Source organism: Oncorhynchus mykiss, chromosome 22 (assembly GCF_057628025.1).
Source record: "Oncorhynchus mykiss isolate SJ-2025 chromosome 22, ASM5762802v1, whole genome shotgun sequence".
NCBI classification, from domain to species: domain Eukaryota; kingdom Metazoa; phylum Chordata; class Actinopteri; order Salmoniformes; family Salmonidae; genus Oncorhynchus; species Oncorhynchus mykiss.
This window is the reverse complement of record NC_143043.1, coordinates 36792677-36817446: the sequence shown is the minus strand read 5'-3', so window position 1 is coordinate 36817446 and position 24770 is coordinate 36792677. Positions and strand designations below refer to the sequence as shown.

Sequence of the window (24770 nt, the reverse complement as noted above, 5' to 3'; positions counted from 1 at the left end):
TTTCTCCCTCCCTCCCTCCCTCTCCTTTTCTCTCTCTCTCTCTCTCTCTCTCTCTCTCTCTCCTTTTCTCCCTCCCTCTCTCTTGCTCCTTTTCTCTTTCTCTCCCTCCCTCCCTCCCTCCCTCCCTCTCCTTTTTTCCTTTTCTCCCTCCCTCCCTCATTTTCTCCCTCCCTCCCTCCTTTTCTCCCTCCCTCTCCCTCTCTCTCTCTCCTTTTCTCCCTCCCTCTCTTGCTCCTTTTCTCTTTCTCTCCCTCCTTCCCTCTCTCCCTCCTTTTCTCCCTCCCTCCCTCTCCTTTTCTCTCTCTCTCTCTCTCTCTCGGACGGGGGCAGGGGGAGGCAGGCTGGGCTGTCCAGTAAAGCTATCCCAGGGCTCATAAGGAAGGGAAAGGAACAGAAGAGAAGAGAGGCTGCTGCTGTGTGCAGCTGCTCCCAACGCAGTCCCCTCTCTTCGTCTCTTTCTCTTACTTTCTTTCCTACGCTCTCTTTCCACAAACATGGAGTCCAGCATGGAGTCCAACAGTCCTAAGAAGATCCAGTTTTCTGTGCCTGTGTTTCAGAGTCAGCTGGACCCTCAGGCATCAGAGCATGTGAGTAAGAACATTCAGTTTCGACACGATATGGTAATAAATGTTTTTACCATTATGACATGGTAATGTGAGGTTAATGGGATGGTGGGCTTGTTGAATGAGTGGGGGCTGTGAAGAGCTAGCTCCTCTTGAGACTGACTGGCAGAATAAGCTTTACTTTGATCATATTATGCCTGGTAGGAAAATATGTTTTATGACATGGATTTCCCCCTGCCCCCACCACTTTCTGCATTTATTTGTCACAATCTTAGTTGCCTAAATCTTATTACAACTTGTCAGTGCTTTGAGTGAATATTGATTGGGATTTTTTTTTTTTACTATTTGATTGTATCCTTATTTGTCACTATTGTGATTTTAGAAAGATCGCTTCATCCCCATTTTTGGCCAACCTCTCCCGCTCCCCACCACCTCCACACCCACCCCTACAACTCTCCTTCCGTGGCCTCCAACTGCTCTTAAACGCAAGTTAAACTAAATGCATGCTATTCAACCGATCACTGCCCGCACCTGCTCGCCCGTCCAGCATCACTACTATGGACGGCTCTGACTTAGAATACGTGGACAACTACAAATACCTAGGTTTCTGTTTAGACTGTAAACTTTCCTTCCAGACTCACATTAAGCATATCCAATCCAAATTAAATCTGGAATTGGCTTCCTATATTGCAACAAAGCATCCTTCACTCATGCTGCCAAACATACCCTCGTAAAACTGACCATCCTACCGATCCTAGACTTCGGTGATGTCATCTATAAAATAGCCTCCAACACTCTACTCAACAAACTGGATGCAGTCTATCACAGTGCCATCTGTTTTGTCACCAAAGCCCCATACACTGCCCACCATTGTGACCTGTATGCTCTCGTTGGTTGGCCCTCGCTTCATACTCGTCGCCAAACCCACTGGCTACAGGTTATCTACAAGTCTCTGCTAGGTAAAGCCCCGCCTTATCTCAGCTCACTGGTCACCATAGCAGCACCCACTCGTAGCACGCACTCCAGCAGGTATATCTCACTGGTCACCCCCAAAGCCAATTCCTCCTTTGGTCGTCTTTCCTTCCAGTTCTCTGCTGCCAATGACTGGAACGAACTGCAAAAATCTCTGAATTTGGAGACTCATATCTCCCTCACTAGCTTTAAGCACCAGCTGTCAGAGCAGATCACTGCACCTGTACATAGCCCATCTGTAAACAGCCCATCTACAGTGCCTTGCGAAAGTATTCGGCCCCCTTGAACTTTGCGACCTTTTGCCACATTTCAGGCTTCAAACATAAAGATATAAAACTGTATTTTTTTGTGAAGAATCAACAACAGGTGGGACACAATCATGAAGTGGAACGACATTTATTGGATATTTCAAACTTTTTTAACAAATCAAAAACTGAAAAATTGGACGTGCAAAATTATTCAGCCCCTTTACTTTCAGTGCAGCAAACTCTCTCCAGAAGTTCAGTGAGGATCTCTGAATGATCCAATGTTGACCTAAATGACTAATGATGATAAATACAATCCACCTGTGTGTAATCAAGTCTCCGTATAAATGCACCTGCACTGTGATAGTCTCAGAGGTCCGTTAAAAGCGCAGAGAGCATCATGAAGAACAAGGAACACACCAGGCAGGTCCGAGATACTGTTGTGAAGAAGTTTAAAGCGTGATTTGGATACAAAAATATTTCCCAAGCTTTAATCATCCCAAGGAGCACTGTGCAAGCGATAATATTGAAATGGAAGGAGTATCAGACCACTGCAAATCTACCAAGACCTGGCCGTCCCTCTAAACTTTCAGCTCATACAAGGAGAAGGCTGATCAGAGATGCAGCCAAGAGGCCCATGATCACTCTGGATGAACTGCAGAGATCTACAGCTGAGGTGGGAGACTCTGTCCATAGGACAACAATCAGTCGTATATTGCACAAATCTGGCCTTTATGGAAGAGTGGCAAGAAGAAAGCCATTTCTTAAAGATATCCATAAAAAGTGTGGTTTAAAGTTTGCGACAAGACACCTGGGAGGCACACCAAACATGTGGAAGAAGGTGCTCTGGTCAGATGAAACCAAAATTGAACCTTTTGGCAACAATGCAAAACGTTATGTTTGGCGTAAAAGCAACACAGCTCATCACCCTGAACACACCATCCCCACTGTCAAACATGGTGGTGGCAGCATCATGGTTTGGGCCTGCTTTTCTTCAGCGGGGACAGGGAAGATGGTTAAAATTGATGGGAAGATGGATGGAGCCAAATACAGGACCATTCTGGAAGAAAACCTGATGGAGTCTGCAAAAGACCTGAGACTGGGACGGAGATTTGTCTTCCAACAAGACAATGATCCAAAACATAAAGCAAAATCTACAATGGAATGGTTCAAAAATAAACATATCCAGGTGTTAGAATGGCCAAGTCAAAGTCCAGACCTGAATCCAATCGAGAATCTGTGGAAAGAACTGAAAACTGCTGTTCACAAATGCTCTCCATCCAAGCTCACTGAGCTCGAGCTGTTTTGCAAGGAGGAATGGGAAAAAATGTCAGTCTCTCGATGTGCAAAACTGATAGAGACATACCCCAAGCGACTTACAGCTGTAATCGCAGCAAAAGGTGGCGCTACAAAGTATTAACTTAAGGGGGCTGAATAATTTTGCACGCCCAATTTTTCAGTTTTTGATTTGTTTAAAAAGTTTGAAATATCCAATAAATGTCGTTCCACTTCATGATTGTGTCCCACTTGTTGTTGATTCTTCACAAAAAAATACAGTTTTATATCTTTATGTTTGAAGCCTGAAATGTGGCAAAAGGTCGCAAAGTTCAAGGGGGCCGAATACTTTCGCAAGGCACTGTATCTACCTACCTCATCCCCATACAGTATTTATTTATTTATCTTGCTCCTTTGCACCCCAGTATCTCAACTTGCACATTCATCTTCTGCACGTCTACCATTCCAGTGTTTAATTGCTATATTGTAATTACTTCGCCACCATGGCCTATTTATTGCCTTAACTCCCTTATCTTACCTCATTTGCACTCACTGTATATAGACTTTTTGTTTTATTTTGTTCTACTGTATAATTGACTATGTTTTGTTTATTTCATGTGTAACTCTGTGTTGTTGTATGTGTCGAATCGCTATGCTTTATCTTGGCCAGGTCGCAGTTGCAAATGAGAACTTGTTCTCAACTAGCCTACCTGGTTAAATAAAGGTCAAATAAAAATTAAATAAATAAAAAAGTAGCCACCCTTTGCCTTGATGACAGCTTTCCACACTCTTGGCATTCTCTCAACCAGCTTCACCTGGAAACCTTTTCCAACAGTCTTGAATGAGTTCCCACATATGCTGAGCACTTGTTGGCTGCTTTTCCTACACTCTGAGGTCCAACACATCCCAAACCATCTCAATTGGGTTGAAGTCGGGTGATTGTGGAGGCCAGGTCATCTGATGCAGCACTCCATCACTCTCCTTCTAGGTCAAATAGCCCTTACACAGCCTGGAGGTGTGTTGGGTCATTGTCCTGTTGAAAAACAAACGATAGTCCCACTAAGCGCAAACCAGATGGGATAGCGTATCGCTGCAGAATGCTGTGGTAGCCATGCTGGTTAAGTGTACCTTGAATTCAAAATAAATAGCTGACAGTGTCACCAACAAAGCACCCCCACACCATCACACCTGCTCCTCCATGCTTCACGATGTGAACCACACATGCAGAGATCATCCGTTCACCTACTCTGCATCTCACAAAGACACGGTGGTTGGATCCAAAAATCTCACATTTGGATTAATCAGACCAAAGGACAGATTTCCACCAGTCTAATGTCCATTGCTCATGTTTCTTGGCCCAAGCAAGTCTCTTCTTCTTATTGGTGTCTTTTAGTAGTGGTTTCTTTGCAGCAATTTGACCATGGAGGCTGGCTTGGCTCAAACGCATTAAGAAGAAATTCCACAAATTAACTTTTTACAAAGCATACTTGTTAATTGAAATGCATTCCAAGCGACTACCTCATGAAGCTGATTGAAAGATTGCCAATAGTGTGCAAAGTTGTCATCAAGGCAAAGGGTGGCTACTTTGAAAAATCTCAAATATATTTTGATTTGTTTAAAAAAAATTCTGTAACTACATGATTCCATATGTGTTATTTCATAGTTTGATGTCTTCACTATTATTCTACAAAAACCCTTGAATGAGTAGGGTGTATACAAACTTTTGACTGGTACTGTAGGTCATTGATTGTATTGACACTAAACTCTACCACTTTGTAAAACATGCACACACAGCAAGTCTGTATCATATGCTACTGGGTTACTGGTGCTTATTGTCTGTCTCCAGTTATCTTCAGTGCCACACTTGAACACCTCTCTTTCCTGTACTGTCCCGTCCTGTCCTATCCCGCCATGTCCTGTCTCCACCTAACAGATCCGTAAGAGGAGACCTACACCAGCTACCCATGTCATCTATCTTCCACCAGACCTAACTGCAGCAGGTAAGACACTGCTACTGAGTGAAGAACAGGGTTGGGGTCAATTCATTCAATTCCGGAAATAAACTGAAATTCCAATTGTAATTTTCCTCACTGAAAAGCAATGGAATTGGAATTTATTTTATTTCCTGTGTCGCAATGGAATGTTGAAGCCATTTGCCAAGCTTCACTCTGCATGACTCACAAACTGTCATGGAAGTTATGTGTGTCTTCATGTGACAATGTTTGTTTTGTTTGTTATACTCTAGTCTACTGGCATTGAGCATGTTATGCTTAAGTAGAGGCGTATTTGTGTTTAGAGGGGTTTTGTTCATGTATGTATCCCAATTTACTCAAGTTTTACTGCTAAAGAGAAGAATTAAGACTTTGGCTCGATCTCATTATGTCAATAAAGTGTTTTCTTTCAGAACCATCTGTTGATATTTAATGAAGAGCTGTGGGATATGAAGGAGTTTTGTTAATTTGGGTTGAATGAGGGCTTGAGACTATTCTTATGGGGTACACAAAATTGAGTGTTACTATAAGAGGTCTGGGGGGAGAAGGATGGATGGAGGGTGATAAAAGGATAGATGGAGATTGATAGGATGGACGAAGGGTGATAGGATGGATGGAGGGTGATAGAAGAATGGATTGAGACTAAAAAAAGGATGGATGGAGGGTGATAGAAGGATGGATGGAAGGTGATAGAAGGATGGATGGAGGGTGATACAAGGATGATGGAGGTTGATAGAAGGATGGAGGTTGATAGAAGGATGGAATTAAGGATGATAGAAGGATGGATTGATGCTGATAGAAGGATGGATTAAGGTTAATAGAATGATGGATGGAGGGTGATAGGATGGATGGAGGGTGATAGAATGGCTGGAGGTTGATAGAAGAATGGATGGAGGTTGATAGAAGGATGGATAGAGGGTGATAGAAGGATGGATGGAGGTTGATAGAAGGATGGATGGAGGTTAATAGAAGGATGGATGGAGGTTAATAGAAGGATGGATGGAGGGTGATAGGATGGATGGAGGGTGATAGGATGGATGGAGGGTGATAGGATGGATGGAGGTTGATAGGATGGATGGAGGTTGATAGAAGGATGGATGGGGGGTGATAGGATGGATGGAGAGTGATAGAATGATATAATTAAGGTTAATAGAAGGATGGATGGAGGGTGATAGAAGGATGGATGGGGGTTGATAGGAGGATGGAATGGAGGTTGATTGGAGGGTGATCAAAGGCTGGATGGAGGGTGATAGAAGGATGGAATGGAGGTTGATAGAAGGATCGATTGAGGCTGATAGAAGGATGGGTGGAGGGTGATAGGATGGATGGAGGGTGATAGGATGGATGGAGGGTGATAGGATGGATGGAGGGTGATAGGATGGATGGAGGGTGATAGAAGGCTGGATGGAGGATGATAGAAGGATTTAATGGAGGTTGATTGGAGGGTGATAGAAGGATGGATGGAGGTTGATAGAAGGATGGATTAAGGTTAATAAAAGGATGGATGGATGGAAGGTGATAGGATGGATGGATGGTGATAGGATGGATTAAGGTTAATAGAAGGATGGATGGAGGGTGATAGGATGGATTAAGGTTAATAGAAGGATGGATGGAGGGTAATAGAAGGATGGATGGATGGTGATAGAAGGATTGATGGAGGGTGATAGAAGGATGGGTGGAGGGTGATAGGATGGGTGGAGGGTGATAGGATGGATGGAGGCTGATAGAAGGATGGATGGAGGTTGATAAAAGGATGGATGGGGTGATAGGATGGATGGAGGGTGATAGAAGGATGGATGGAGGTTGATAGAAGGATGGATGGAGGTTGATAGAAGGATGGATGGGGGTGATAGGATGGATGGAGAGTGATAGAATGGATGGAGAGTGATAGAATGATATAATTAAGGTTAATAGAAGGATGGATGGAGGGTAATAGAAGGATGGATGGGGGTTGATAGGAGGATGGAATGGAGGTTGATTGGAGGGTGATCGAAGGCTGGATGGAGGGTGATAGAAGGATGGAATGGAGGTTGATAGAACGATGGATGGAGGTTGATTGGAGGATTGATGGAGGGTGATAGAAAGATGGATGTAGGGTGATAGAAGGATGGATGGAGGTTGATAGAAGGATCGATTGAGGCTGATAGAAGGATGGGTGGAGGGTGATAGGATGGGTTGAGGGTGATAGAAGGATGGATGGAGGCTGATAGAAGGATGGATGGAGGGTGATAGAAGGATGGATGGAGATTGATAGGATGGATGGATGGAGGGTGATAGAAGGATGGATGGAGATTGATAGGATGGATGGATGGTGATAGAAGGATGAATGGAGGTTGATTGGAGGGTGATAGAAGGATGGATGGAGGTTGATAGAAGGATGGATTAAGGTTAATAGAAGGATGGATGGATGGAGGGTGATAGGATGGATGGTGATAGGATGGATTAAGGTTAATAGAAGGATGGATGGAGGGTGATAGGATGGATTAAGGTTAATAGAAGGATGGATGGAGGGTGATAGGATGGATGGAGGTTGATAGAAGCATGGAAGGGGGGTGATAGGATGGATGGGGAGTGATAGAAGGATATAATTAAGGTTAATAGAAGGATGGATGGAGGGTGATAGGATGGATGATGGGTGATAGAATGATGGATTGGGGTTGATAGGAGGATGGAATGGAGGTTGATTGGAGGGTGATCGAAGGCTGGATGGAGGGTGATAGAAGGATGGAATGGAGGTTGATAGAACAATGGATGGAGGTTGATTGGAGGGTGATAGAAGGATGGATGGAGGTTGATAGAAGGATGGAATGGAGGTTGATAGAACGATGGATGGATGTTGATTGGAGGGTGATAGAAGGATGGATGGAGGTTGATCGAAGGATGGATGGAGGGTAATAGAAGGATGGATGGATGGTGATAGAAGGATTGATGGAGGGTGATAGAAGGATGGATGTAGGGTGATAGAAGGATGGATGGAGGTTGATAGAAGGATCGATTGAGGCTGATAGAAGGATGGGTGGATGGTGATAGGATGGATGGAGGCTGATAGAAGGATGGATGGAGGCTGATAGAATGATGGATGGAGGGTGATAGAAGGATGGATGGAGATTGATAGAAGGATGGATGGATGGTGATATGATGGATGGAGAGTGATAGAAGGATATAATTAAGGTTAATAGAAGGATGGATGGAGGGTGATAGGATGGATGGAGGGTGATAGAAGGATGGATTGGGGTTGTTTGGAGGATGGAATGGAGGTTGATTGGAGGGTGATTGAAGGCTGGATGGAGGGTGATAGAAGGATGGAATGGAGGTTGATAGAACAATGGATGGAGGTTGATTGGAGGGTGATAGAAGGATGGATGGTTGATAGAAGGATGGAATGGAGGTTGATAGAAGGATGGAATGGAGGTTGATAGAACGATGGATGGATGTTGATTGGAGGGTGATAGAAGGATGGATGGAGGTTGATCGAAGGATGGATGGAGGGTAATAGAAGGATGGATGGATGGTGATAGAACAATTGATGGAGGGTGATAGAAGGATGGGTGGAGGGTGATAGGATGGATGGAGGGTGATAGAATGATGGATGGAGGGTGATAGAAGGATGGATGGAGATTGATTGAAGGATGGATGGAGATTGATTGAAGGATGGGTGGAGGGTGATAGGATGGATGGAGGGTGATAGGATGGATGGAGGGTGATAGAAGGCTGGATGGAGGATGATAGAAGGATTTAATGGAGGTTGATTGGAGGGTGATAGAAGGATGAATGGAGGGTGATAGAAGGAGGGATGGAGGTTGTTAGAAGGATGGATTAAGGTTAATAGAATGATGGATGGATGGAGGTTGATAGGATGGATGGATTAAGGTTAATAGAAGGATGGATGGAGGGTGATAGGATGGATGGAGGGTGATAGAAGGATGGATGGAGGTTGATAGAAGGATGGATGGGGGGTGATAGGATGGATGGAGAGTGATAGAAGGATATAATTAAGGTTAATAGAAGGATGGATGGAGGGTGATAGAAGGATGGATGGGGGTTGATAGGAGGATGGAATGGAGGTTGATTGGAGGGTGATCGAAGGCTGGATGGAGGGTGATAGAAGGATGGAATGGAGGTTGATAGAACGATGGATGGAGGTTGATTGGAGGGTGATAGAAGGATGGATGGAGGGTGATAGGAGGATTGATGGAGGGTGATAAAAAGATGGATGTAGGGTGATAGAAGGATGGATGGAGGTTGATAGAAGGATCGATTGAGGCTGATAGGACGATGGGTGGAGGGTGATAGGATGGGTGGAGGGTGATAGGATTGATGGAGGGTGATAGAAGGATGGATGTAGGGTGATAGAAGGATGGATGGAGGTTGATAGAAGGATCGATTGAGGCTGATAGAAGGATGGGTGGATGGTGATAGGATGGATGGAGGGTGATAGGATGGATGGAGATTGATAGGAAGGATGGATGGTGATAGAAGGATGAATGGAGGTTGTTAGAAGCATGGAATTAAGGTTAATAGGATGGTTGGAGGGTGATAGGATGGATGGAGGGTGATAGAATGAATGATGGAGGTTGGTAGGAGGATGGATGGAGGTTGATAGAAGGATGGATGGTGAATGATAGAAGGATGGATGGAGGTTGATAGAAGGATGGATGGAGGGTAATAGAAGGATGGATGGAGGGTGTTAGAAGGATGGAATGGAGGTTGATTGGAGGGTGATATAAGGAGGGATGGAGGGTGATAGAGGGATGGAATGGAGGTCGATAGAAGGATGGATGGAGGTTGATAGAAGGATGGATGGAGGTTGATAGAAGGATGGATGGAGGGTGATAGAAGGATGGAGGGAGGTTGATAGAAGGATGTATGGGGAGTGATAGGAGGATGAAAGAAGGGTGGATGGAGGTTTATAGAAGGATGAATGGGGTTGACAGAAGGATGCATGGAGGGTGATAGGATGGATGGTGGGTGATGGGAGTAACCAGAAGAGAGTAAAAGAAAGACAAGGCTGTGCACAGCAAGGTGAATGTTCTGTCTGTGTTGCGTCATCCTGAAACAGTGAGATTGGAATCTAACCTGGGGTGAGAGATCCAGAACATTGTGTGAGAGGGTCACAATGTGACATCAGTACAAATACCTTCCCTGTGACACAGCCACAGCTTACAGCTCAGACTGCAGCACAGCCTGCTGCTTAGCCATAGTCACAACTCATACACTGCAGCACAGTCACAGCAAAACAAGCTGCCTTGTCCACACTCTGGTCCTCCCCACTACTTTTGGAAAGGTCACCATAGAGTAAGACAGGGAGGACCTATGCCAAAAGCCCCCAGGCACAGCTGTGGATGACAGTGAGACAGTTAGAAGAGGCCATAAGGACCAAACTAGAGATGTGAGTACAGGAGCTGTCTGTAATAAAACACTTGTGTATGTTTTACACTTCAAAGCTGATAGAAAGCTGTGTGTGCCTGTACAGTATACAAACAGGTTGTATCTATCTATACTATCTATACTGTTAGTTGATGGATGGTGTGCTGGCCCGTATGTTTCTCATAGAGAGGTCCAGGCAGAATAGGGGGTGTTCTTGTCTGCTTCTCAAATGGAACCCTATTCCCTACATCAGGAATATTAAACTCTTACCCTTCAAGGTCCGGCACATGATGTTTTTTTGTTCTAAGTGATCATTTATTGCACCCACCTTGTGTCCCATCTAAATCCCTGATTAGAGGAGAACAATTTAAAATAGCAGTGGAACTGACTTCGAGGTCCAGAGTTGAGTTTGAGGGGCCTATATAGTGCACTACCTTTGACCCTATTGGCTCTGGTAAAAGGTAGTGCATTTCATAGGAAATAGAGTGCCATTTGGGCCAAACCTGTCTCAGGGACAAACCATCTAACACAAATCTACTGGGTGGCAATGAAATAGCCCTGCATCCAGGAGCCAGTTTAGAGTTGTTACATTGTCAGAATGGCATTGGTATGTGTGTGTGTGTTGCATCATAGACCCAGGTTGTCTTTTATCCATGGATTTCTTCCTCCTCAGTTCCAGGTCTGTGTTTATGGCAAACTTAGGTAACTGGAGATGATTGTGGACTGCAGGAAAAAGAGGACAGAGCACGCCCCCATTCTCATCAACAGGGCTGCAGTGGAGCAGGTTGAGAGCTTCAAGTTCCTTGGTGTCCACATCACTAACAAACTAACATGGTCCAAGCACACCAAGACAGTCGTGAAGAGGGCACGACAAACCTATTCCCCCTCAGGAGACTGAAAAGACTCGGCATGGTCCCCAGATCCTCAAAAGGTTCTACAGATGCACCATCGAGAGCATGATGGTTGCATCACTGCCTGGTATGGCAACTGCTCGGTTTCCGACCGCAAGGCACTACAGAGAGTAGTGCGAACAGCCCAGTACATCACTGAGGCCAAGCTTCCTGCCATCCAGGACCTTTATACCAGGCAGTGTCAGAGGAAAGCCCTAAAAATGGTCAAAGACTCCAGCCACCCTAGTCATAGACTGTTCTCTCTGCTACCACATGGCAAGCAGTACCGGAGCACCAAGTCTAGGTCCAAGCGGCTTCTAAACAGCTTCTACCCCCAAGCCATAAGACTCCTGGACATCTAATCAAATGGCTACCCAGACTATTTGCATTGCCCCCCCTTTTAAACCTCTGCTACTCTCGGTTGTTATCATCTATGCATAGTCACTTTAATAACTCTACCTACATGTACATATTACCTCAACTAACCAGTGCCAACACACATTGACTCTGTACCGGTACCCCCTGTATATAGTCTCGCTCTTGTTATTTTACTGCTGCTGTAAGTAAGCATTTCACTGTAAGCATTCACCTGTTGTATTCGGCGCATGTGAATAATACAATTTGATTTGATTTGAACTGCTGCCGATGGGACAGTTCTGTTCCCTTCATGAGCCTGGTTCTATCCCTCCCTCCATCCCTCTTTCCACCTGCGTCTCCATGGGTGTAGTCAATGGCTTTATGGACAGTTTTCTCCAGCCTAGTTGTCTCGTCAAGCTCTTTGTTTAGTTGATCAACTGTTTATGCTATATGGCCTTTTACATTTACATTACCCTGCCTGTGTGTTGTGAATGGTACTGGGTGGTGTACTGTAATGTAGCCTGTCTGTAGTTTGTCTGCTTGTGTCGGGTGAAACTTGTTTTGCTCAACTCTGTCTGTGTATGTGAGCTGCATACTGTAGTGTGCGTGGGACCCTTTTCACTATTCACAGCCATTATTTCAGCTACAAGCAGCTCTTTGTCTTGCTAATATTTCCCTGTGAATGTCATCTGAACTGTGTCTCTTGAAGAGAGACCACTTCGGAAGGTTAATACTGAACCTTACTGTAGTGTTGTGTCTCTGGATCATTGTTTGTCCTGAATCAGAATTGTATCCTTGAAAACCAGATGTGTTATCAAAATATTTGAGAAGCAGTGCCCTATGGCTTTAATTGAACACTCCCAAACAGATATATAATATGTGAAAACCATGGAGCTGGCCTCAGAGGACAACATACTGTACAATACAGGGCTTGTGTGTTGCCCCTTGCCATGCATTCAACAAATGAGTCATGTTAATGTGTTTCACATGTTGTTCTTCCGTTTATATACTCTTGTACTGTGTTGACCTTCAGAATACAACATAGGCGTGTCTGTGATGCAGTCCAATTCATTTATAAATGTGCTCATGTGTGTTTCACATGTTTGTCCTGTCCTTGTGTTCTCCTCATCAAACAAAGGCTAGAAGGTTTTATCAATGGCCCAGTGCTGTTCATTCAACAAAATGGTTAGCTAGTTATTGATCTTAAGCTCCAGCTGTCATGTTCATGGTGATAAAACCCATCATCAGAACTGTCTCAATGACACCCTATGAATCACCCTCTGCTTGATGGAGATCTCAATTTCAATTCAGAGAAATGTAAATGGAGGTGGAGTGGAATAGTCACCAGTCAGCCATTAGAGCCTGAGGTCAGCAGTGATCTGGACACTGAACCATAAACTCTCAGCCTCATGGTGACCATCTTATCGCTCTCCATCTCTCTCCCAGGGTCTTAGTCTATAATAAACCAAGTCACATGTCACACGCTGTCTCTCTCTGTGTGGGTGTGGGTGTGGGTGGGTGTGTGTGTGGGTGGGTGCAGAGCCTCAACACACAGATAGGCTGCACATCACTAACTGTCTGCTTTTCTCTCCCACAGATGACAAGCATCAAGGAGAGGTAGGTTACACACACTGTCACCCATACCCGACTGCTCTGTTTCAAAATCATGTGATGTCACAAATAAAATTTCCCATAAAATCAACTTTTATTTAAATGTTGCATGTTTGGATATGGACAGAATAGCCAGATTGCAAAAACCTCATCTCTAGCTGTTGTCTATGGTTCAAGAGGCATTTCTGATGCAGTTGTCATTGATTCCTGAAATAGCATCAGTGAAATGGGATCTCTGGCTCTGCCTTGTTGGTTCACATGCTGTTCTTTTCCACCCGCACCATTCCTCCTCGACACCTCCTCCCTCCATCCCTCTACACCTCCTCCCTCCATCCCTCTACACCTCCTGCCTCCATCCCTCTACACCACCAGGTCCAGAGTGCAGAGTCGTCTCCTGCTCAGAGGAAACACAGTGTCTACTCTCCACCCACCATGAAAGGTACAGTACAGAACCTTGTTCACACAAACTGCCATAACATGATGAGATGGAAGTGCCATTAGTTCATACTCTCCCTTTTATTCTGGTGAGTGTAGGAAACACTGATGAAACGTCTGTAGTCAGCATTATACCGCCACAGAGACCACTGAAATGTGTGACAGAGCTAGTCAGGTGCTGACTTAGACAGGAGGTAGCACTGTAAATCTACATTAGATATTGATTGACTGACCAGGGAAGCTACGCAATCCTACTTTAGCTGCAGTGATAGACAGGGCAAAGAGAGAGCTACACCATCCTACTGCATGTCTCTCAAATAGATAGTTGTTATTCAGACAATATGTACAGAGGATCAAAATTCATTTCAGCACAGCAGCCTATTTATGGTCCAATTTTATACCACAACAAATATTTTCTTCACAAACCTGGCTTGTTAATTAGTGTGTAGATTAGAAAATATCCAACATGGCCAAACACCCCAGGTTGGATGGCCTTGAATTCAGTTGACCGAGAGTAGCATGCTGAATATGGTCCAGTAAAATAATCGGCCCAGGTTTGTACATGGCTGGAAGGCATAGGGCTACAGATTATACTGGTAATTCATGCAATTACGGAAACACAAAAACAACATTCTGTGTTCCCAGAAGAAATCTGAAAGGAAATAGAAAACACACATTTCTCAGTCGGGAGAGCAAAGGTTAAGAGTAGGAGACCAATTTCCGTACAAATTAAGCACACCATTATAATTGTGATCATTGGACAAATCAAATCAAATTTATTTATATAGCCTGTCTTACATCAGCTGATATCTCAAAGTACTGTACAGAAACCCAGCCTAAAACCCCAAACAGCAAACAATGCAGGTGTAGAAGCACGGTGGCTAGGAAAAATTCCCTAGGAAGAAACCTAGACAGGAACCAGGCTATGAGGGGTGGCCAGTCCTCTTCTGGCTGTGCCGGGTGGAGATTATAACAGAACATGGCCAAGATGTTCATAAATTACCAGCATGGTCAAATAATAATAATCACAGTAGTTGTCGAGGGTGCAACAGGTCAGCACCTCAGGAGTAAATGTCAGTTGGCTTTTCATAGCCGATCATTAAGAGTATCTCTACCGCTCCTGCTGTCTCTAAAGAGTTGAAAACAGCAGGTCTGGGACAAGGTAGCACGTCCGGTGAACAGGTCAGGGTTCCATAGCCGCAGGAGGAACAGTTGAAACTGGAGCAGCAGCACGGCCAGGAGGACTGGGGACTGCAAGGAGTCATCATGCCAGGTAGTCCTGAAGAATGGTCCTAGGGCTCTGGTCCTCCGAGAGAGAGAAATAAATAAAGAGAGAATTAGAGAGCATACTTAAATTCACACAGGACACCGGATAAGACAGAAGAAGTACTCCAGATATAACAGACTGACCCTAGCCCCCCGACACATAAACTACTGCAGCATAAATACTGGAGGCTGAGACAGGAGGGGTCAGGAGACACTGTGGCCCCATCCGATGATACCCCCGGACAGGGCCAAACAGGTAGGATATAACCCCACCCACTTTGCCATACTGTGGACCTCTATAATGTACTGTGTGTGTCCTCCACAGGCAGAGAGCCCACAGACTGCTGTAGAGGCCACAGTGAGGACAGAGACAGCCTGCCTCCTACCAGACTGCCCCAGTCCCACACAGATACACTGGCCCTAGCAGATGAGCTATCAGGGGATCTGCCACGACTGGCAGACACACCAAGGCGCAAAGACACCCCCTATCAATACCAGCCTCCCTTTACTCCAGGTAAGGCCATCACAACTCCACACATATGGAGTGACATAGCTGCCAAAAGGTTGAACGTACGTATCGTTTTGATCGCACAAAAATCCATAGGTAAATTGTTAGGATCGTAAGAAAAGCCATGCTTGAAACATAACGTACATGTTAAATTAGTACGTACAAACCCTATGTTACGACTCTGAATGAACATTCCCAATCTTACTTTACGTCACCATTTACTCAGTTACAGATCTTTTTGTATATGTACAAACTTTTGGCAGTAGACAAACAGTAGCTAGTTGAAGTTAGCTAGTCAATCAAGCAACTCTAGCCCAGATGTTAGAGTTGCTTTGCAGCTTCTGGTTTCATTTTCATAATAAAAGTCTAGTGTGGCATCCTAAGATGCTGGGTTCTTTTACTGAAGACACCAAAGCGTGCTTATAATGAACGGAACAGATTTATTTAATGTTCTCCTTAACACATTCCAGTCTACTACTCTGTATAGTGTCTTCAGCCCAACTCCCCAATACATCATTGAACTTTAACCCCCCTTGCATCTCATAATCCAATCAGTTCAAATCAAGAATGGAAACCCCATTGTCATTTGTTAATTCAAATAACTCAACCTCTGCATACAAATCCATTGGCTATGTGCAACCATTTTAAATATAAACTCATTAACACAAAACACATTTCTCAATACACCACATCTAGAGCTTGTTTTTAGAACTGCATTCAATAACGACGTTGTACCAGTAGATGGCGTAGTATAGGCTTGGGCCATCAGCAAATGACTTGTGTGAGAATGATAAAGACACACAAGAGACTTGTCTAGAATAACCTCCTGAGCTGCAAAATGTAAAGTATTTTTTGATTTATGCTAGTAGAAGTCGGAAGTTTACATACACTTAGGTTGGAGTCATTAAAACTTGTTTTTCAACCACTCCACAAATTTCTTGTTAACAAACTATAGTTTTGGCAAGTCGGTTAGGACATCTACTTTGTACATGACACAAATAATTTTTCCAGCAATTGTTTACAGACAGATTATTTCACTTATATATGTGCCAGACGTTTACATACAGTAAGTTGACAGTGCTTTTAAACAGCTTGGAAAAATCCAGAAAATTATGTCATGGCTTTAGAAGCTTATTATAGGCAATTTGACATTGTTTAAGTCAATTGGAGGTGTACCTGTAGATGCATTTCAAGACCTACCTTCAAATCAGTGGCTCTTTGCTTGGCATCATGGGAAAATCAAAAGATATCAGCCAAGACCTCAGAAAAACAATTGTAGACCTCCACAAGTCTGGTTCATCATTGGGAGCAATTTCCAAATGCCTGAAGGTTTATCTGTACAAACAATAGTATGCAAGTATAAACACCATGGGACCACGCAGCCGTCATACCGCTCAGGAAGAAAATGTGTTCTGTCTCCTAGAGATGAATGTACTTTGGTGCGAAAAGTGCAAATCAATCCCAGAACAACATGCTGGAGGGAGCAGGTACAAAAGTATCTATATCCACAGTAAAACGAGCCCTATATCGATATAACCTGAAAGGCCGCTCAGCAAGGAAGAAGCCACTGCTCCAAAACCGCCATAAAAAAAGCCAGATTACAGTATGCAACTGCACATGGGGACAAAGATCGTACTTTTTGGAGAAATGTCCTCTGGTCTGAGGAAACAAAAATAGAACTGTTTGGCCATAATGACCATTGTTATGTTAGGAGGAAAAAGGGGGAGGCTTACAAGCCGAAGAACACCATCCCAACCGTGAAGCACGGGGGTAGCAGCATCATGTTGTGAGGGTGCTTTACTGCAGGAGGGACTGGTGCACTACACAAAATAGATGGCATCATGAGGTACTGAAATTATGTGGATATATTGAAGCAACATCTCAAGACAATGACCCCAAGCGTACTTCCAAAGTTGTGGTGAAATGGCTTAAGGACAACAAAGTCAAGGTATGGAGTCAAGGTATGGAGTGGCCATCACAAAGCCCTGAGCCAAAATTCACCCACCTTATTGTGGGAAGCTTGTGGAAGGCTACCCGAAATGATTGACCCAAGTTATAAGGCAATGCTACCAAATACTAATTGAGTTTCTCTAAAACAGGATATAGTCTACATGTGCAGCATCACGTCAGAACAGTAGGCAAAATTAAGAGTGAAAAATGGACCAAATTATTAGGGTGAGGCACATGGGCTACTAACAGCTTACTTCACAACATACACTTAGTATTACTTTCTGAGCTACAGTATACATATCTCCCTGGCAATTTACATAATTTATGCAGCAGCATACAATACATTTTTGGCCTCACCTTGTTGTGCTGTGGCATTCTCTGCATTTATGGTGCTTTCAAGACAACTGGGAACTCAGAAAAAAACAAGGTTGAATCATGATGACATTGGTGATATTCAGGTCGGAGCTCTAGAAAGAGGCCCAAGTCCCCGACTTGATACTCCGAGTTGGATGACTATTCAAAATGTATTTTCGCAGTCAGAGCTTGTTTCTTACTGAGTTTCCAGTTGTTTTGAGTCCGTCAGAAGTCATGCTGGATTGACAGAATGGCCAATGTAGATGTTTATCCTTTTAAGCTGGGGGGGGGGGGGGGGGGGTGGGGCTGGTGCACTAACTGACCTAAGACCTACACCGAGTTTAAATGTATTTGGCTAAGGTGTATGTAAACTTCCGACTTCAACTGTATATAGTAGATGTCCTAGCCTACCTCTTTCAGGTAATACATTCACTGCAGTATTAGCCTTATATTTAGCTAATTAATGATGGGTTATGCATAATACGTTTCTAACTTTACTGTAAATATGCCATGCTGTTGTGTTATTTATTGGCCTTATAATTGCATAATTTATTTTTATAGCCGCATGGGGCTACTGTGATGACCATGCAACCTAATGAATCAGACTTTTTCCAGTATTGGCCTTATATTAGTCATTTTGCCTGTTGTATTAGTGAATTCCACTCTGTATGTAGGGCATGATGTGGAAGTCCACTGTACTCTAGTAGCCTGGAACCAAATCTCTATCGGCACGCGTTACCTACGAATTTCTCAGGAGGCTATTTCGTATTCAGATTTACCTTATTTAGTCGCGTAACAGGCTCTGCAGGTGTGGCTAATTTGCGCACTTTTGAATAAATGTCATTCAACCGTTGAAAACTCTCCCACTTGCTTGCCAACACATTTTCCCCTTGAGTTTTCAGTACATTTCTTTTAAGCCATCCCTTTAAATACGTTACACATTTAATTAGAATTTTGTCGACAGACTCAGTAGAACAAATACATCGAGAGAGGTTCAGATTATAGGGATCAAAGGAAGAAGGCAATCTATGCATATTCGTCTCCATTTCAGCACCAACTGGAAGAATACAAATACTCTGATTTTATATATTATTTATGCACATTTATGCACGGAATACTTTATATTGATGAATACAAAATACAGAGGTTTGATTAATCCTGAATGATGTCATATTCAAGTTCAATACATGAAATATTGGAATGTCGAACAATAATCCTATGAATCTACTCTAAATCTCACTATCATGGAACTGTATGACAACGGTCCAGTTGTCGTGAACCGTGCGCCATGATCCACTAACGCTAGCGACCCTTAGGAACAATTTACAAGGATGTGACAGCGAAAAAAAAAAGATGAATGGAATGATGCGAAAATAAATGTATGTGGGTATTACCAACGGTGGCGCCCGATAGTGTCTCACATGATACATTTATCAAAACATTATAAAGCCGTGCAGGCGCGCAAGATAGTGGTCAGTGCAGATGCGATTATTTTTGGTAGCTGAAGGAATTATTGGATTTCCTCACCCAAATAGGACCATGTGGTTATTTCTATGGTCATAAAACCCTGCATGAATATGGTCTAGTGTGTTTACCAAAGTAATTGATTACTTTCTGCAAGTTATTCACTTCAAACTATTAAGTTAGCGACAACACTAGATAGCCAGATCAGCTAGCTAGCTCAAAAACGAGAATGTCTTCATGAAAACTTCCACGACCAGAACCAAAATAAAATAAATTGATCAATCATCAGATGGACAATTAACTGCAAAAGATGGTATGGTTTTGGGTACTCCTCTTCAGAATGTAACTGTGGGGTGAAATACTGCTGTGGGTGATGAAAATCTGGTGAGCACGGACAACAATGCTGACAACTTGCGCCCACCCAGTCCCCAGCTCAGGCTGTCACTTTACGACCACGACACTCCAGTCAAGCCCCAGGGGAAAAAGATGAGAGGGCAAGAGGGCAACCTCTTGAGATGCAAAACAATATTGTGATGCTTTTGACAGCAAAGATAGGTGAAAGGGCATATGGCTTGGAGGACACGGTTAGGGAAAATACTATGAAAATTGAGGCCATACAAAAAAATATGTTGACTTTATGGAGAAGTGAAAACTAACAGATCCAGCATTGTTAATCCTGAGATTAATAATCTATGTCTTGGTCTTGGATTATTCGATATTTGGAGATGTAAATGTCCTGATAAAAGGGACTTCACTTGGAGTAACAAGGACATGTCCAGACAGTCAAGAATGAGTCAGGGTATCAATTGAACCATCAATTCTTACTGATCATAAAAATATATTCTCATCTTTAATATTAATGGATCTGAAGTTAATAAATCGAATCAGAGTTATTGGAAACTCAATAGTAGACTGTTGGGAGATGATCATTTCAAGATGGATGCCAAAGATAGACCATATAATTGGAGGAAAGCCCAACTATTTAAGTCTTATGGGAAATATTGAGAATGAATGAAGTATGACAAACAGCCACGAAGAGAGGTAAAGAAATGGCTGAACTTAAAAGATTGAGGGAAGAGAAACTTGTTATCCAGAATTCATGAGAACACACAATGTTACATTCACTCTTGAGTAGTTTCAAATAGTTGTTAGAGCTGTCCCTTAAGGTGCTATTCTTCGTTTAGAATATAACAGTGCTCCAAGTACAACTGTTGAGGATTTTGTAGCTTCGACACAGTTAGAAGGAATTTATATATTAAACTATAAATGTAATAATGTGTATATAAAAAAACCAATGTCAATATGTTACTATTCCCTTTGCTAGAAGATACTAGAATGCAGTCCTAGGACAAGTGAACTGGAACAAAGTCTGGTTGTTGTCTGGAAAATATTTTATATCTAATAAGGTGAAGTATCATATAAACTCATTCATAGAATCTACCCTGTAAAGACCTTTATTATACACAGATTCAAAATAGCTGTTGATAACAAATGTGTATGTTGTGGTTGTGACCCAGAGAGTCTTGACCATTTATTTTGGGACTGTTCTTATGTCAGATGATTTTGGAGTGAGTTCATGTTCATTTGAAAGACTCTGATAATATGTTTTATTTGGAACCAAATGATATGGACCCCGATTTTAACTTTCATTGTTCATGTGTTTATTTTTCATGGCATATTCTTTATCCATAAAATGAAATGGGTGGAGTACAAACTGCTCTTCACATCGTTTCAGATAGAATTGAAATATTATTTTGAAATGATCAGTCAGTGTAAAAACAAAAAAGCAATGTGTACCATCAAACTTTTTGGCAAATTGAAAATGTATCTCGATATGTAATGCCCGTCTGTTAGGTTCATGTACATTTGTTTGTATAATTATGTTTTGGTATTTGTTTTGTTCATAATAATAATATATATATATTAAAATTATTTAAAAAATATATAATGAATAAAGCAGTGCATGGAGAATGGTGTTCTCAATAGAAAAAATAAAGTAGATGCTTTTTCCACTTGGAACCAGTAGGTTCGCTCGACCATATTCATGGTTTCTTCAAGCTTAAAGGTGGTGGAATTAATTAGAGAATTAAGTCAAGGACAGAATATGTCATATCTGTAGAGCAGAGTTTGCTGGTGGGAGGAGCTATAGGAGGACGTTCTTATTGTAATGGCTCGATTGACAAATGGAATGGAGTCAAACATGTCATACCTTCCCGTTTATTAAATTCCAGAAATTACAATGATCCCGTCCTCCTATAGCTCCACCCACCAGCCTCCACTGCTGTAGACACCTCCACCTTCATTTATTCAAGCTACACCTCAGACGAATAGTGGGTGAATCTCATGCTATTCTCATGCTTAAGTTCAAGGTCAGAATACACATAGAGAGAAAAGCCATTAAAAAGGGAATAAAGTTCAATTTACGATGTGATTAACTGGAGTTGGAACCTGGGCCTATGTGCTGCCTTGTCACCTCAAGGGATCTAAGACCAGGCCAGTCAAGTAGGCCAGGAAAAGCCAATGTTGTTTTATTTGTAGAATGCTTAGTAACAGGTGTAGCTCAATACTGTTGTTTAGGAGGTGCGGGTGAACAAATTCACATTGTCAAGTCTAGTGAGTCACACACTATGCACTGTATTTTCTTGAGACAACAGCTTGTGGGTTGATGTTGATCAGTGCTGTAGTGGTGGGGGTAAACTAATCACCAGTTGCGTTGAAAAATGTAACGCTCCCTATACTTTCAATGCTTTTTTTCCACAAAAAAAAGGTGGGTAAACCACTACACCACTGATGTAGATTGCAGTCAGCGGATATGAGTCAGAAAGAATATTGAGTCATAAGTGTGGTCATCACTGAGTGTTTATCAAGAGAGTGAAAAAAGCTCTTTGAAACATGAGCTGTTGATTGTAGCTGCAAGGAGCACTCTGGTAACCTTAACTAACAGATGGTCTGGTCACAGGACAGATGACAGTTGGCCCCTACGCTGACACAAACAGCATCATGCTTACACACAACAACAACACAGCATCATCCTCTGAAACACTTACTACAGTCCCAACACTGATGGACATATAGTTTCATCCTTTGACAGCAAGGGGACTACACAGACAGAAATTATTGTAGTTTAGGCTTGTAGATCATGACACAGTGTGTGTCAGTGAAGAGCTAGTAGCTGTTAGAAGACACTGAGTGGGTTTCCTATTGATCTCTCTGATGTGACTGCAGTCACAGTCTGTCACATTACCCATGACTATCCAGCACTCTGTCTGTCCAATCCCCAGGGGTCAAGCTGCTCAAGAGCAAATCAAAAGTATCCTTCCCTGAGGAAGAAGAGAAAGAGTAGGAGAGGGAGGAGGAGGAAGACAAGCAGAAGGATCCAAAGTGAAGAGGAACACAAACTGCAGATCCATGTTTCTGATGGTTCAAACACATGACTGGGTTAAGAACTCTTGGTTAGAAATGTATCTAAACTTGATCAGGTTATAATTTCTAAACTTATAATCCATTTTATTCAGCCTTGTATTGTTGAGGTCAAGAAAGGACATTTTAATGAATTTCTCAAACTCTTCTTTTAAGTCTTGGTTATGTATGGTGGATTATCGTTATATATTGTAATAAGAGAGTATGTGGGGAATATCAACAGCAATACTGACTGATATGCACTTAACGTTCACTGGAAATATACAGGTTTTAGTTTTAATTTTCTTATAAAAGAAAATATCTACTTCTATTTTTTGCATCTCAGATTGTCATCTCATAATGTAAAAACACTTGCTGATATTTCACATATATTTTTGTAGTATTTTATACTGAAACTGGGCTTTTGTGCATACAGTATAGCAGGCTTGTGTACTACATACAGTACACTGAGGTACAAACAAAGACGTCCTGCAAAAAAAAAAGGGTCTTCTCTGGAGTGTCTTAAGTCCTAATAAAGTTACTCATTTTATGAACACTTGGCGAAACCTGTATGTTTTTTCATCATTCATTATTGTACAAAAATGACAAACAAATGTCATTTCTACAGCCTCATGGACACGTCATTTAACATCTATTGCCAAACCCTCTCTTCTGAATGGCAGGCATTATTATTTTAGTGGGCTAATTGTTATCTCAGCAAATGAATTATGGGAAGAGTTCATAAAACAAAATAAAAATATGTACCCATACATATTGTCGTCAGTGTATTTCTTGTGTCAATGAAGGGAGTGTAACTGTATGTTAACAGCATTACAAGGGGAAAGGTATGCAACAGCACCCCCAAGTGGGTAATATTAAGTTACATTAATCAAATCAAATGTATTTGTCACATACACATGGTTAGCAGATGTTAATGCGAGTGTAGCGAAATGCTTGTGCTTCTAGTTCTGACAAGGCAGTAATAACCAACGAGTAATCTAACCTAACAATTCCACAACTACTACCTTATACACACAAGTGTAAAGGGAAGAAGAATAATGTAGGGTATGTAAACAAAGTGGCATAGTTTAAAGTGGCTAGTGATACATGTATTAAACACAAGTGTAAAGGGATAAAGAATATGTACATAAAGATATATGAATGAGTGATGGTACAGAACGGCATAGATAAGATGCAGTAGATGATATAGAGTACAGTATATACATATGAGATGAGTAATGTAGGGTATGTAAACATTATATTAAGTAGCAATGTTGGCTAGTGATATATTTTACATCAATTTCCATCAATTCCCATTATTAAAGTGGCTGGAGTTGAGTCAGTGTGTTGGCAGCAGCCACTCAATGTTAGTGGTGGCTGTTTAACAGTCTGATGGCCTTGAGATAGAAGCTGTTTTTCAGTCTCTCGGTCCCTGCTTTGATGCACCTGTACTGACCTCGCCTTCTGGATGATAGCGGGGTGAACAGGCAGTGGCTCAGGTGGTTGTTGTCCTTGATGATCTTTATGGCCTTCCTGTGACATCGGGTGGTGTAGATTTCCTGTAGGGCAGATAGTTTGCCCCCGGTGATGCGTTGTGCAGACCTCACTGCCTTCTGGAGAGCCTTACGGTTGTGGGCGGAGCAGTTGCCGTACCAGGCCAATACAGACGCCCCCAGGTGGTGAGGGTAGGTAACAACATCTCCACCCCACTGATGCTCTCGATTGTGCATCTGTAGAAGTTTGTGAGCGCTTTTGGTGACAAGCCAAATTTCTTCACGACGCTGTCTGTGTGGGTGAACCAATTAAATTTGTCTGTGATGTGTACCCCGAGGAACTTAAAACTTACTACCCTTTCCACTACTGTCCCATCGATGTGGATAGGGGGGTGCTCCCTCTGCTGTTTCCTGAAGTCCACAATCATCTCCTTAGTTTTGTTGACGTTGAGTGTGAGTTTATTTTCCTGACACCACACTCCGAGGGCCCTCACCTCCTCCCTGTAGGCCGTCTCGTCGTTGTTGGTAATCAAGCCTACCACTGTAGTGTCGTCCGCAAACTTGATGATTGAGTTGGAGGCGTGCATGGCCACGCAGTCGTGGGTGAACAGGGAGTACAGGAGAGGGCTC

General features: G+C 42.7%; 1 protein-coding gene across 1 annotated transcript in view; it reads left to right on the top strand.

Moving 5' to 3' along the window:
• Window positions 1–23419, top strand: part of LOC110501758 (protein phosphatase 1, regulatory (inhibitor) subunit 1C) — a 23971-nt gene extending 552 nt beyond the window's left edge. Inside the window, exons 1-6 of the mRNA XM_021579531.3 lie at window positions 1–587; window positions 4989–5055; window positions 13258–13277; window positions 13644–13710; window positions 15298–15486; window positions 22530–23419. The exon at window positions 1–587 is cut by the window's left edge and continues 552 nt beyond it. Coding sequence (XP_021435206.2) covers window positions 495–587; window positions 4989–5055; window positions 13258–13277; window positions 13644–13710; window positions 15298–15486; window positions 22530–22591 — 498 coding nt within the window. The 5' untranslated portion in view covers window positions 1–494 and the 3' untranslated portion in view covers window positions 22592–23419. The remainder of the gene's footprint in view (window positions 588–4988; window positions 5056–13257; window positions 13278–13643; window positions 13711–15297; window positions 15487–22529) is intronic.
• Window positions 23420–24770: the final 1351 nt, after the last annotated feature.